Here is a 15,804-nt window from a genome sequence, read left to right as displayed (position 1 = left end):
TTCGTCGGCGTGGCTATCCTGAGAGTAGCCTTCACATACAGAGAGAAAAAACGCAGCAGGTTCCTGTAATTCTTCATACCCGCTACAACAGGCCCAAGGTACTGTTCTGTTGCACTCAAAAGTAATCACCACACGCGTTAAGACAATCATCCGATTGGGAGACGAGACGATCAGTTCGTATTCCGTGGAACGTCGTAGCGTGCCGACACATTCACATGGTCAAATATACGGAATGTACTGAGGGTATTGCGATGTTTCCCCACCAAGTTACTGAAGCGTAGCCTTCGTCTGACTGGCAGGCGGGATGTATCGTGCAACAGGATGATTCCATCCAACAGCATTCCGACAGTCCGAGGGCAAATGGCAAAGACAACAGTGGAAACATCCCACATTTCCCCTACCAAGAAATTCAAGGCTGTTCACACAAGTTCCTTTAAGGTCATGACGTCTTCTTTCATCGACCCGCTAGTCGAGTTTTTCGAACGAGGAAACACAATCAATGCGCAGCACTATGAGGACACGGTGCAGAAACTGTATGCACCGTGAAGCCAAACGCCCAGGAATTGCGTCGGACGACACCATCCTGCGGTACGATAACGCCTGCCCCCACACTGCCAATCGTACGAAGGCTACACTTCAGAGATCTGGTACGGAAACAATGGAACATTCTCCATATAGTCCGGATATTTCACCATGTGATGTTCGCATCTTCGGAGACCTGAAGAACGCCATGTGCGGACATCTGTTTCAATCGGACGAAAAAGTGCAAGACTGAGTGTGGCTGTGGACCCGTCAACGGCCGACCGAATTCTTCGAAACAGGAACTGATCATTTCGTCTCCTCGTGTGATAAATTTCTTAAGGCGTATGGTGATTACTTTTGAATCGATCCATTCCGTGGCTCCGTTGTGGCCGGTGGCGGTTTTCATTTTACTGCCACTTGTATGTGTAAATTCTGGTAATAATAATTTCGTGTGGCTCAATGTCCTGGTGCAAGTCATTCAATTGGACGTCGCTTCAGGGACTTGTGTCTTGCTAATCAGTTATCCAACCGGAAAAAGGCAATCTACTGCTTTACGTGGATGCGAATCTGCACATCATTGAAAGGTGATTGCTAGGTTAAAAAACAGAGATTGTTGTTAATCACGCCGTTTCAATCTTTACAAATATGTTTTTATGTGTACGAGAGATAGTCATAAAGCTTTAACTATAATCACAAGAAATAAAGTCATTTATTTTTGTTTGTTTGTTTGGAGCTACATGTCCGCAGTCATGGTAAAAATTGAAAAATACTCAGCACTAGAAGAGCCAAAACGAACGAAACGGCAAAGCCCCCCCCCCCCCCCCCCGATAAAGGGCCGTTTAACGAACGATTTTACAAAAATCCATGCTGAGTTAGTGGAATTTGGTAGTCCTGCTGCTAGAAGGCTGACGTATCTCAGAGAAGACCATGGTGAAAAAATGGAAAGTGACTATGTGTCAGTTAATAACATCTGGCACGCCTTTTAGGGCATGGATAAATGTCGCTGCTCATTGGATTCTGCTACTGCTCACACCCAGCCACAAAACTTGTTGAACTGAGGTAGCAACGTAGGTAGAAATGTTGCACCTGTGTTGGGCCAGTCCAGATGGCCTCTTTACCCGTCATATCATCCGTCATATCCAGTGCTGTATGTTTCACTATGACCCCTGAACAGATGAGTACTAAATCAGTGAAAACATGTGTATTTATCACAGCCGGGTAATGTGATACTTAGCTAGTTCTGAAATTTGCTGTGATGCAGTGCTTACCGATCATGCTAGAAAGGGGCAAATAGCAGAAAGAGCCACCATCTTCTATTTGTTCAGATGCAGAAACTGTTGTGTGGCAGGCATTTTCAAAATGACAACGAAGTGATTTCCTGAAAACCAAAATGCAGACTTCCACAACCAAACATTCCACAACGTCATCCATCGCTGGGAAAAACGTATCTCATTGGGATAGTGAATATACAAAGTTGCATGCTCGTATCTTGATAATTAAACTTCATGGCTACCCCTCGTAACAGCAGAGAGCTGCGATTAGTCATTTATGAAACACTGTATTATTTTCATGAACAGCTACAGAGAAATTTTTCGGCTTATCGTAAGATGAGGCATGCATCAATTAACCTGTTCGCGCTGGGCACTGGATGTCGCTTCACTATGATGATATGATAGGAAACACTATGACGTATCGTCTTGTGAGACAGTTATTTGGCAAGCCGAATTCACTTTCTTACTTCTGCCGAATTGGCGATACTGGTTTTGAAAGTGACTGGAAAAATAGTTCGTGAAAGTAAAATAATATGTCTTAAACGTAAACGCGAACATGTTACGTTAGGCTTAACCGGGACTGTTATTTACATGGAATGAAGCAATAAGTTCACTGTTACCAGTCAGTGTTTATTTATATGTACAACGAGTTCAAAGGTTTAAACCTCCATTGCCAGGTGGATTTGTAAGTGTTAATACGATATGTATGTATTGTACTACGACTTTGGGCTAGTCTGTGGCACTGTCTAGTGAAGAAACAAAACACTATTCCAGAACATGGTTTTGACTAAAACTTAATGTAAATGTGAAAATGAAACAGCAAAAACAAAATACCTACAGCGGCCACAGGCTCCTTTCTCTGTCGTAGTACATTATACATAAACAGTTACGTTTTGTGAACAAAGATAGCGTTTGGAAACTACTATGTGCAAAGAACATCTAGCAAAAACAAAGACATTATTTCTGTGGACGAAGAACATATAGCAATATAACACTATTATCTCAGAGTAACTTTTAAAGCGCAGTGGAGATATTTCGTTGAGCTGATGAATACGTAAATTGTAGTAAATATTTCAAGTGGTGTACAAGTCCATTTCTGTCAAGTTTATATCGCTTACTTTCATACCCTTATATGTAACGAGCTGACACTTTGCAAACCTTAACTGGAATAATTATGTTGGCAACAGTGGTAAAATTATAGATTAAAAACAATTCTGGGTGGAATTCAGGGATAGAGAATGAAAGGTTCGCGAGAAAGAGAGCTACGTTCTGGATATGCTAGGGTTGTTAAACGTACATCTGTTTCGTTTTGGGGTACAAACTGTTGCTTTTAATTGGCTGGATATATTCAGTTGTGTGAACTGATCAAAGGAAACATGCAAACAACTAAGTTCATTCATGTAAATATGAAGAGGAGGATGGAAGAGAAAAGAAAAAGAGAGAGAGGGAGGGAGATAGAGAGAAAGAGAGAGAGAGAGAGATTCAGATACAGAGGGTGAAAGAAGTGACTGAATAAAAGCAAAGTTTTTCAGAGCATGGGGACTGTTACGTGTTATAGCTCAGTAAAGGTTGGAGCAATACATTGATTCTGCTTTAAAAATATACTATAAATAAAACCTACACCCTTCTCTTCATATTTACCATCAATAATTACCGTGACATTCCCCAGATGACGAGTGGAATGGTCTGATTTAGAAATACACCACACACCATCAGCTTGTACCCGTGTCAGATTGAGACTATATGTATGTCAATTTGTAGTATATTATCTGTTTATTTTTAAAGCATAATCAATGTGTTACTCTAACCTTTACTTAGTTATACAACGTGTAACAGTTGTGATCATAAGAACACCCTTCTCTGAAAACCTTTGCTCTTTCTTTATCTGAATCTCTCTCTCTAGTCAAAAGTCAAAAACCTCCCCAAAAACCATGTTCTGAAAGTGTTTCGTTTCTGCATTAGACAGTGGCACAAGTTACCCCAAAGTTGTACCACAACACACATGTCGTATTAACACTTATAAATTCACCTAGCGATGGACGTTTAAACCTTTGAAACATGTTGTGAATATAAATAAACAGTGATTGGTAACAGTAAACTTCTTCTTTCATTCGATTTCTTATGTGACTGATCGCAGCTGTCGGTTGTTATATTTCATCTAATATACAGCCATGATGTTTCGCAGTGTCCATAACGGATAAGCTGTATTGCTATATATGCTTTTAATCGATGTTGGTGGAGGGACAACAATGTGCATGCAGCCAAACCACCCCAGGTAATGGACGGGAACGTTCAGCACCATAACGTGTCCAGCAAGTAAGAGGCGGCCGGCGGCTGTTGTGTTGCAGTGTTCGTGGTGTGCTGGAGCCCGTACATCGTGTTCGACCTGCTGCAGGTGTACGGCCAGGTGCCGCGCACGCAGGCCAACATCGCGGTCGCCTCCTTCATACAGAGCCTCGCGCCGCTCAACAGCGCCGCCAACCCCGTCGTCTACTGCCTCTTCTCGAGATCCGCCTCCAAGGCCATCAGGCAAGTCCAAATCTTTGTTGGCACACACACACTACAGCAAGGTACTCGCAATCACGGTGTGGGTATCCGGCTGATAAGACTAACCAGTTTACTGTGACCACCCTCTCTTCCTCTCTACTGTAGAGGCTTTGCACTCCTGCTGCGCTGTACATTGAAATTGTATAAAAGATTAAAAATAAATAAAAATGTTAGTGGGGTTGCCAATATCAAGTGTGCTGATATTGTGGGAAAGAGACCTCATTTGACAGAATGTCAGTAACTCCCTTGAAAGAGCACACTGGCCGCTTTGGACCGCTGTTGACTGGTGGAATTGGTATCATGCTCTCATGTGACCTTCATGGCTGATGTAAGTCATGGCAAGGAAGTGGAGTGTATGTGTCAGTCGGTTGTATGAACTCACTACAATAACATGGGACGACGTAGATGGTTCAAATGGCTCTAAGCACTTTGGGACTTAACATCTGAGGTCATCAGTCCCCTAGACTTAAAACTACTTAAACCTAACTAACCTAAGGACATCACACACATCCATGCCCGAGGCAGGATTCGAACCTGCGACCGTAGCAGCAGCGCTGTTCCGGGCGGGACGACGAGGATACGTGACAAATTGACAAACAGAAACAATCGTACACTCCAATACAAAAGGGACGCACATCGAAGGAATTATCCGAATGGGACGAAAATCGGTAAATGTGATTTACATGTACAGACAAATAAATTATTACAGTTTCAGAAAATTGTGTAATTTATTCAAGAGAAAGAGCTTCAGAAACTGAGCAAAGCAGTAACGCTTATCTAAGCATTTATTCGGCTTGGAATTGATTGATAGGGTTGTTTGATGTCCTGAGGGATATCATGCCAAATTCTGTCCAACTGGCGCGTTAGATCGTCAAAATCCCGGGATGGTTGGACGGCCTTTCCCACATTGCTGCAAACGTTCTCCACCGGGGCAGAGATCCGGCGACCTTGTTGCCCGAGGTAGGATTTGGAAACCACGAAGATATGCAATAGAAATTCTCGTCGTGTGCGGGAGGGCATTATCTTGCTGAAATGTAAGTCCAGAAATGTTTGCCTTGGAGGGAATCAAAATGGGGCGAAGAATGGATGACAACCAAACGGGTTCTGCTTTGAAACGAATAGCACCCTAGACCATCACTCCTGGTTGTCAGGCCTTATGGCGGGTCGCAGTCAGATTGGTAAATCATAGCGTCTCCAGGAACGTCTTTGCTGGTTATTGGCGCTCTATCTGATTCGGGAATGATCACTCAAGATAATTCTACTCCATTCAGTGAGATCCCAGGTCGAAGACGTGCTGGAAACGCCCCCAACAGTGGTTAGATGCCGACATAACTGTCGCCCATGTACAGCCCAACAATCAGAAGTGATGGTTTCATAGCAGGACGACTTTGCTTGCCATCTGCGGCACCCATACAGCACAGTGGTACGTCGACTGTATTCTACGCCCTGTATTGTTGCCCTTCATGTCAAGCCATCGTGGGCTCACATTTCAGTAACGTAATGCCCATTCACATACGGCGATTGTTTCTGCTGCTCATCTTCACGCTTGCCCAACCCATATCTCTCCCGAAATGGGAAAGTTTGGAGCATTTTGGGCAAGGGCCTCCAGCTATCCTTGTATTTAGACGATCTAATGAGCCAGTTGGACAGAATTAGGCACGATATTCCTCAGGAACACATCCAGCAACTCTATCAACCACCGCCAAGCCGAATAATTGCTTGCATAAAGCCAGAGGCGGATCAAGGCGTTATTGATCTGCTCAGAGGTTGAAGCGCTATGTCTTGAATAAATCATCCATTCTTTTCTGAAATTTTAATCATTTCTTGGTCTGTACGATTTATTGGTGTATCAACACAGAGTGCCCTATCTAAGTAGAATGCTATATCACTCTCAGGCATATAACATGGCGTAAGAGCAACGGTCGTAAAATGATTATAGTGGGCAGGGAACGAGGAAGAACGTCACGCCCAATCAATGACAATTAGTTTTAAAAGCAACGGGAATTGATGCTGCCAGTGAATGCACGTCCATCTCAACAGTTTTCCGAGTGAATTTTGCGTGCACTGGACATTCGAAGTCGGGTATCCTCCAAACAGTTTTTTTCTCACACCGGTACATAAGGCTGCTTATCTCCGATGCACTAACCAATACAAATTGGGCAGCTGCCAACTGGAGGCGTGTAGTATGGTCCGGCGATTCGCGATTTTGCCTGTTTTTGCAAAACCTACAAGTCGTCGATTGCACCAACGGCTCAGTGAGATATTTAAACCGCAATTTGTGCACGTGTAGTTCAGGCAAGAGTTGGATAATTTTTATGGATATTCTTAGCACAGTGACTTTTTCAAGATACCGTGAACATGAACCCAGATGTTTACTTCAACATTCTCGGTGGTCAAATGTTGGCCTTTCTTCTACACCTTCCAGATGACCATGCTCTGGGTATTCTCGTCTTCTCAGATGGTCACAGCTGTGCTCGTAGTGCTGCACGCATACGTTCCTGCTCCACTGAACACTCTCGTACTGCACTGCACAACTATTCTCTCTCTAAATCACCGGTACTTAAAACCATGGCAAAGTTCTGGTGCTCTTTGGAACAGCGGGTGAAACGTGACAGTCAATGTCCCCACAATCGCCAAACCGTGTCCGCCTCCTTAGCTGGGTTGTCAGCACGTCTGACTGCCATGCTGGGGGCATGGGTTCATTTTCCGGCCGGGTCACTGATTTTTTTCCGCTGTGGGGCTGGATATAGTGTTGACCTCATAGCCACTTCGTCGTCATCGACACTCAAGTCGCCCATTGTGGCATCACTTGAAAAGATTTGCAACTCGGCGGCCGAACTTCCCCAAGGCGGTATTCCCGGCCTTTAGTGCCATATGATCGTTATAGTTTCACCAAAGAGGACCCAGCTGCAAATAGTGTAGCTGAAGTGACATCTGAACTCGCCTCCTAACCAAGCTGACACCATTTTGAGGACTAGAGGTAGTGTTACACGGTACTGGCATGCTGTTCCCTGCGCGTGACTAACATATGCTACCACCGACGACCCTATGGAACCAGAAATTGCATCAACAGCCAATGGGACAATATGACGTCACATATTCTGAAGGTGCTCGTGGTGAATATAAATTGTCCACTGTTCTAAGGTGCGACAATGCTCCGTATTGTCAAGCAATGTTAAAAACAGTTCTTACACGATACTGTTTGCAGAGTTAATTTTGTGTCTGAGTCCATTTGCGGTAGGGAATCTCAGCAGTGTTGTACAAGTAAACATTTACCAGAGAAAAGTTCTTTGACTTTCGAGGAAAATGTTCTCTCTGCCAAAGCTATCTCCCAAAGATTCCGGGCCAACGCTCGTAGCATAATTTGTGAGCAACTCTCCTCTAGCTTGAAAGGAAAGCGTAAGGGTTAGAAACTCGATCGGAAACTCACTTTTAGTCTGCCTACTAGTAGACTGAAAGTTTTTTCTGTAATTCTCAACACGATGAAACAATATTTTTACGATAAAATACCTGTACCTGTATTAATAAAAGCACAATGATATATATTATCATTACAAATTAGAGGTTCATTCATCGAGTTACATTTTCACCAACATTGAACATGAATTCGTAATATTACCAACATCTTAGAAAGAACAGTTCGATGTTTATTAGCATTTGGTTCTATTTTATATACAACTACAAAAGTGTACGTCATCTCTATTGGAGAACATAAAGTACTGATCAAGAGAACTTATCTGATCTACGCGCTTAGGGCCTGTGGTACTGAGCCTTAATGGGCCTGTTGTTGTTGTGATCTTCACTTTGAAGACTGGCTTGATGCAGCTATTCTATCATGTGCAAGCATCTTCATCTCCGAATAAATGCTGCGACATACGTACATTTGGAACTGATCACAGTATTTATCTCATGGTTTCTCTGTACACTTTTGGTCTTCCACATTTCCCTCCAGTATTAAAATGATTATTTCTTTATATCTCAGAATGTGTCCTATCAACCGATCCCTTCTTTCAGTCTAGGTGTGCCATTTTCTTTTTTTTTTTTTTTTTGCCAGTTCTATTCAGTAACTGCTCATTACCTACGCAATCTACATATCTAATCTTTAGCATTCTTCTTTAGCACCACACTTCAAAAGCTTCTATCCTATTCTTGTGTGAAATGGTTATCGCCCACGTTTCGCTTCCGTACAAGGATACAATGCCTTTAGAAAAGACTTCCTAACATCTAAAATTATATTAGATGTTGAAACAAATTTTCCTCTTTCTCATAAATGTTTTTCTTGCTATAGCCAGTCTGCATTTGATATCCTCTCTACTTTGAAGATGATCAGTTACTTTGCTGCCCAAAGAGTAAAACCCGTATACTGCTTTTACTGCATAGTTTCCTAAAATAATTCCTTTAGAATCGCCTGATTTAATTCTACAGCATAAAATTACCATAGTTTTGCTTTCGTTGAGCTTCTTATACCTTCCTATCAAGACACTGTCCATTCCACTCAGCTGTTCTTTCAGGTTCTTTACGCCTCTGACAGAATTGCCACCGAATCAACAAACGCGGAAGTAGTTGATTCTGACGCGCACAGAATAATCACAGTACGATATATATTGCAGAACGGAGCATGTCTTCGTCAGTCGTCGATGTTTCACCTGAGGAAGACTGACAGGTGCCCTGCGGAAGTATCGTGCAATGTATTTAACGACAACCGGCTACAAGCCCAATATTTGTTTGAACATTTATCTCGATGGGAAAACTCTGTAAGTCTTTATTTCTTCTTCCTGAACTTCAATTCGTTCTCCAAATTTTTCTTTGGCTTCCTTTACTGCTGGCTCAGTGTGGAGATCGAATACTGTCGGGGATGGGGTACAACCCTGACTCACTCCTTTCTGAAGCACTGCTTCCCTCGACTCCGGGGTGGCGATTTCCTTATCTCTTAGTAACTCACTCCTGGTTGGTGCTCGCCTCCCTTAGAATTGTCATCTTGTTTCCTATAAATTTTCTCCCGCTGCATTTTACTCCTACTGCCTTTCAAGAATGCATGCTATTTAACACTGTCGAAAGTTTTCTCAAGTCTACTATTGCTATGAGCGTGGGTTTACCTTTCTTTAACCTATCTTCTAAGATAAGACGTAGGGTCAGTACCGCCCCGCGTGTCCCTACGGTCATCCGGAACCCAAACTTGTCCACCCTGAGGTCGGCTTCTACCAGTTTTCCCATTCTTCTATAAATAATTCTTATCAGTATTTTGCAACCATAATGATTCTGTAGTGTTCACATCTGTCAACATCTGATCTCCTTGGGGTTGTTAAAATATTCTGAACAGACGAAAATATTGACATCGTGCTTCGCCGTGAATACGTAGATAGTGCCGACAGTTTCACGACAGGTGTTTCGTAAGTAAAAGCAATCAATGGCCACACTTTCCGGGCACCGGAAACGCTCGTTGTAGGCCAGAAACAAAAGTAACAGCTGTACGACACGCGGGTGTATAAATGTAGCTGCGCAACGAGAGCCAACAAGGGTATTGGTAGTGGAGAACAGTTGGCATTGTAGTGAACTGTGAATTCTCCTCTCTGCTGTCGGACATGAAATAACGAGTAGATGACTAACGAGATTGCCCCACATTAGAAGCCAACAATTGTTTGATATCAATTGTTGTGGTTGGCAAGAGAGCGAACACCGTTTTACTAAAGGAGGCCAAAATGCACGCGTTTTAGCTCACGCAGGCTGGCGTGAGGTCTGGAACATGACAAGGAAATTAGAATTTAGAAAAACGGACGTAACTGGTGGAATACTCAACTTTAATCCATTAATGATGAACGTCGGTTTAACCGGTACCTGATTCACAATATCAATAGTAACTGATAATGGCGCCTTGCTAGGTCGTAGCAAATGACGTAGCTGAAGGCTATGCTAAACTATCGTCTCGGCAAATGAGAGCGTAAGTAGGCAGTGAACCATCGCTAGCAAAGTCGGCTATATAACTAGGGCGAGTGCTAGGAAGTCTCTCTAGACCTGCCGTGTGGCGGCGCTCGGTCTGCAATCACTGATAGTGGCTACACGCGGGTCCGACGTATACTAACAGACCGCCGTCGATTTAAAGGCTACTACCTAGCAAGTGTGGTGTCTGGCGGTGACACGACATCAATAATGAAATGAAATTAGACACAAATGGTTCGTAACGTAGGGCTTCATGTTTGAATGTGAAAGATTGCTTAGATGATCAAAACACGAAAGAAATGTATTCATTTTCCTGCTGTTTACACAAACCAAAACAAAACTACACTCCTGGAAATGGAAAAAAGAACACATTGACACCGGTGTGTCAGACCCACCATACTTGCTCCGGACACTGCGAGAGGGCTGTACAAGCAATGATCACACGCACGGCACAGCGGACACACCAGGAACCGCGGTGTTGGCCGTCGAATGGCGCTAGCTGCGCAGCATTTGTGCACCGCCGCCGTCAGTGTCAGCCAGTTTGCCGTGGCATACGGAGCTCCATCGCAGTCTTTAACACTGGTAGCATGCCGCGACAGCGTGGACGTGAACCGTATGTGCAGTTGACGGACTTTGAGCGAGGGCGTATAGTGGGCATGCGGGAGGCCGGGTGGACGTACCGCCGAATTGCTCAACACGTGGGGCGTGAGGTCTCCACAGTACATCGATGTTGTCGCCAGTGGTCGGCGGAAGGTGCACGTGCCCGTCGACCTGGGACCGGACCGCAGCGACGCACGGATGCACGCCAAGACCGTAGGATCCTACGCAGTGCCGTAGGGGACCGCACCGCCATTTCCCAGCAAATTAGGGACACTGTTGCTCCTGGGGTATCGGCGAGGACCATTCGCAACCGTCTCCATGAAGCTGGGCTACGGTCCCGCACACCGTTAGGCCGTCTTCCGCTCACGCCCCAACATCGTAAAGCCCGCCTCCAGTGGTTTCGCGACAGGCGTGAATGGAGGGACGAATGGAGACGTGTCGTCTTCAGCGATGACAGTCGCTTCTGCCTTGCTGCCAATGATGGTCGTATGCGTGTTTGGCGCCGTGCAGGTGAGCGCCACAATCAGGACTGCATACGACCGAGGCACACAGGGCCAACACCCGGCATCATGGTGTGGGGAGCGATCTCCTACACTGGCCGTACACCACTGGTGATCGTCGAGGGGACACTGAATAGTGCACGGTACATCCAAACCGTCATCGAACCCATCGTTCTACCATTCCTAGACCGGCAAGGGAACTTGCTGTTCCAACAGGACAATGCACGTCCGCATGTATCCCGTGCCACCCAACGTGCTCTAGAAGGTGTAAGTCAACTACCCTGGCCTGCAAGATCTCCGGATCTGTCCCCCATTGAGCATGTTTGGGACTGGATGAAGCGTCGTCTCACGCGGTCTGCACGTCCAGCACGAACGCTGGTCCAACTGAGGCGCCAGGTGGAAATGACATGGCAAGCCGTTCCACAGGACTACATCCAGCATCTCTACGATCGTCTCCATGGGAGAATAGCAGCCTGCATTGCTGCGAAAGGTGGATATACACTGTACTAGTGCCGACATTGTGCATGCTCTGTTGCCTGTGTCTATGTGCCTGTGGTTCTGTCCGTGTGATCATGTGATGTATCTGACCCCAGGAATGTGTCAATAAAGTTTCCCCTTCCTGGGACAATGAATTCACGGTGTTCTTATTTCAATTTCCAGGAGTGTATAACTCTCAGGGCCGATTTGACAGGGCTCGGACACAACTTAGTTATTAAGGCGAAGGAGGAGGGGACGACTCGTCTCACCATTATTCGTCACCGTTCGTCGTGTACTGCCGTCGGCGGCGGGCGCTGCGTCGGTACAGAGCGTCGCCTCGGGAGTGTGCGGCGCGAGCCGGCTGCCCTCATCAGCAATAGTGCTTTTGCGACGGAGCCCAGATACGATCTCCGCATTGTCTGCCCGTCGTCGGTCGCGTGGCCGAAGCTGTGCTACCACGGTGTCTGAAGGTGGATGTTGGCGATGGGTGGAAGAGCGCCCATGTGCTCTCGCTTCCACGGTGTCTCCACGACTCACGTTTATCGCCTCTCCTCCATCTCTCAGATCCTCTTCGAAATATTCTTTCTTTCGGCATTGTCATTGACGGACAAAATTTTCAACGCAGCCTAATGGCAGATCGCATTTTCATAGCCATGCCTCTCTGTTCGGGCTGGGAATTCCTATCTGGCGTGGGCTGGCGTGTGCCTGGTGAATCGCCATCTTTCTCACGATTTCACGTTCTTACGATGTTTTCATCTACATCTACATCTACATCTACATCTACATGATTACTCTTCAATTCACATTTAAGTGCTTGGCAGAGGATTAATCGAACCACAATCATACTATCTCTCTACCATTCCACTCCCGAACAGCACGTGGGAAAAACGAACACCTAAACCTTTCTGTTCGAGCTCTGATTTCTCTTTTTTTTATGATCATTCCTACCTATGTAGTTTGGGCTCAACAAAATATTTTCGCATTCGGAAGAGAAAGCTGGTGACTGAAATTTCGTAAATAGATTTCGCCGCGACGAAAAACGTCTTTGCTTTAATGACTTCCATCCCAACTCGCGTATCGTATCTGCCACACTCTCTCCCCTATTACGTGATAATACAAAACGAGCTGCCCCTTTTGGCACCCTTTCAATGTCCTCCGTCAATCCCACCTGGTAAGGATCTCACACCGCGCAGCAATATTCTAACAGAGGACGAACGAGTGTAGTGTAAGCTGTCTCTTTAGTGGACTTGTTGCATCTTCTAAGTGTCCTGCCAATGAAACGCAACCTTTGGCTCGACTTCCCCACAATATTATCTATGCGGTCTTTCCAACTGAAGTTATTCGTAATTTTTACACCCAGGTATTTAGAAGAAGTAAAAACTTTGAGGTTCGCCGATGGCATTGTAATTCTGTCAGAGACAGCAAAGGACTTGGAAGAGCTGTTGAACGGAATGGACAGTGTCTTGAAAGGAGGATATAAGATGAACATCAACAAAAGCAAAACAAGGATAATGGAATGTTGTCAAAGTAAATCGTGTGATGCTGAGGGGATTAGATTAAGAAATGAGACACTTAAAGTAGTAATGGAGCTTTGCTATTTAGTGAGTAAAATAACTGATGATGGTCCAAGTAGAGAGGATATAAAATGTAGACTGGCAATGGCAAGGAAATCGTTTCTGAAGAAGAGAAATATGTTAACATCGAGTATAGATTTAAGTGTCAGGAAGTCGTTTCTGAAAGTATTTGTATGGAGTGTAGCCATGTATGGAAGTGAAACATGGACGATAACCAGTTTGGACAAGAAGAGAATAGAAGCTTTCGAAATGTGGTGCTACAGAAGAATGCTGAAGATAAGGTGGGTAGATCACGTAACTAATGAGGAGGTATTGAATAGGATTGGGGAGAAGAGAAGTTTGTGGCACAACTTGACTAGAAGAAGGAATCGGTTGGTAGGACATGTTTTGAGGCATCAAGGGATCACAAATTTAGCATTGGAGGGCAGCGTGAAGGGTAAAAATCGTAGAGGGAGACCAAGAGATCAATACACTAAGCAGATTCAGAAGGATGTAGGTTGCAGTAGGTACTGGGAGATGAAGAAGCTTGCACAGGATAGAGTAGCATGGAGAGCTGCATCAAACCAGTCTCAGGACTGAAGACCACAACAACAACAACAGGTACTTAGTTGAATTGACAGCCTTGAGAATTGTACTATTTATCGAGTAATCGAATTCAAACGGATTTCTTTTGGAACTCACGTGGATCACCTCACACTTTTCGTTATTTAGCGTCAACTGCCACCTGCCACACCATACAGCAGTCTTTTCTAAATCGCTTTGCAACTGATACTGGTCTTCGGATGACCTTACTAGACGGTAAATTACAGCATCATCTGCGAACAACCTAAGAGAACTGCTCAGATTGTCACTCAGGTTATTTATATAGATCAGGAACAGCAGAGGTCCCAGGACGCTTCCCTGGGGAACACCTTATATCACTTCAGTCTTACTCGATGATTTGCCTCTATTACTACGAACTGCCTGACAGGAAATCACGAATTCAGTCGCACAACTGAGACGATACCCCGTAGGCCCGCAGCTTGATTAGAAGTCGCTTGTGAGGAACGGTGTCAAAAGCTTTCCGTAAATCTAGAAATACGGAATCAACTTGAGATCCCCTGTCGATAGCGGCCATTACTTCGTGCGAATAAAGAGCTTGCTGCGTTGCACAAGAACGATGTTTTTTGAAACCATGCTGATTACGTATCAATAGATCGTTCCCTTCGAAGTGATTCATAATGTTTGAATACAGTATATGCTCCAAAACCCTACTGCAAGCCGACGTCAATGATATAGGTCTGTAGTTCGATGGATTACTCCTACTACCCTTCTTAAACACTGGTGCGACCTGCGCAATTTTCCAATCTGTAGGTGCAGATCTATCGGTGAGCGAGCGGTTGTACATGATTGCTAAGTAGGGAGCTATTGTATCAGCGTCATCTGAAAGGAACCTAATCGGTATACAATCTGGACCTGAAGACTTGCCCGTATCAAACGATTTGAGTTACTTCGCAACCCCTAAGGTATCTACTTCTAAGGAACTCATGCTAGCAGCTGTTCGTGTTTCGAATTCTGGAATATTGCATTCGTCTTCCCTGGTGAAGGAATTTCGGAAAACTGCGTTCAATAACTCTGCTTTAGCGGCACAGTCGTCGGTAACAGTACCATCGGCACTGCTGCAGCGAAGGTATTGACTGCGTCTTGCCGCTTGTGTACTTTAAATACGACCAGAATATCTTCGCATTTTCTACCAAATTTCGAGACGATGTTTCGTTGTGGAATCTATTAAAGGCATCTCGCATTGAAGTCCGTGCCAAATTTCGCGGGTCTGTAAATTTTAGCCGATCTTCTGAACTTCGCGTGCTTTTTCCGTTGCCTCTGCAACAGCGTTCGGACCTGTTTTTTGTACCATGGGGGATCAGTTCCATCTCTTACCAATGTATGAGGTCTGAATCTCTGAATTGCTGTTGTTACTATATCTTTGAATTTGAGCCACATCTCGTCTACATTTTCATAGTCAGTTGGGAAGGAATGGAGATTGTCTCTTAGGAAGGCTTCTAGTGACACTTTATCCGCTCTTTTAAATAAAGTTATTTTGCGTTTGTTTCTGGTGGATTTGGAAGAAACGGTATTGAGCCTAGCTACAACGACCTTGTGATCACTAATACCTGTATCAGTCATGATGCTCTCTATTAGCTCTGGATTGTTTGTGGCTAAGAGGTCAAGTGTGTTTTCGCAACCATTTACAATTCGCGTGGGTTCGTGGACTAACTGCTCGAAATAATTTTCGGAGGAAGCATTTCGGACAATCTCGGAAGATGTTTTCTGCCTACCACCGGTTTTGAACAAGTATTTTTGCCAAAATATCGAGGGAAGGTTGAAGTCCCCACCAAC

At 44.7% G+C, this 15,804-nt stretch overlaps 1 protein-coding gene across 1 annotated transcript in view; it reads left to right on the top strand.

The window, feature by feature from the left end:
- Positions 1 to 15,804, top strand: part of LOC126457755 (cardioacceleratory peptide receptor-like) — a 338,155-nt gene that overhangs the window by 318,748 nt on the left and 3,603 nt on the right. Inside the window, exon 7 of the mRNA XM_050094311.1 lies at positions 4,142 to 4,322. Coding sequence (XP_049950268.1) covers positions 4,142 to 4,322 — 181 coding nt within the window. The remainder of the gene's footprint in view (positions 1 to 4,141; positions 4,323 to 15,804) is intronic.

This window comes from Schistocerca serialis, chromosome 2 (assembly GCF_023864345.2).
Source record: "Schistocerca serialis cubense isolate TAMUIC-IGC-003099 chromosome 2, iqSchSeri2.2, whole genome shotgun sequence".
NCBI lineage: Eukaryota > Metazoa > Arthropoda > Insecta > Orthoptera > Acrididae > Schistocerca > Schistocerca serialis.
Note: the sequence above shows the minus strand (reverse complement) of the source record. Positions and strands in the feature narration are given on the sequence as shown.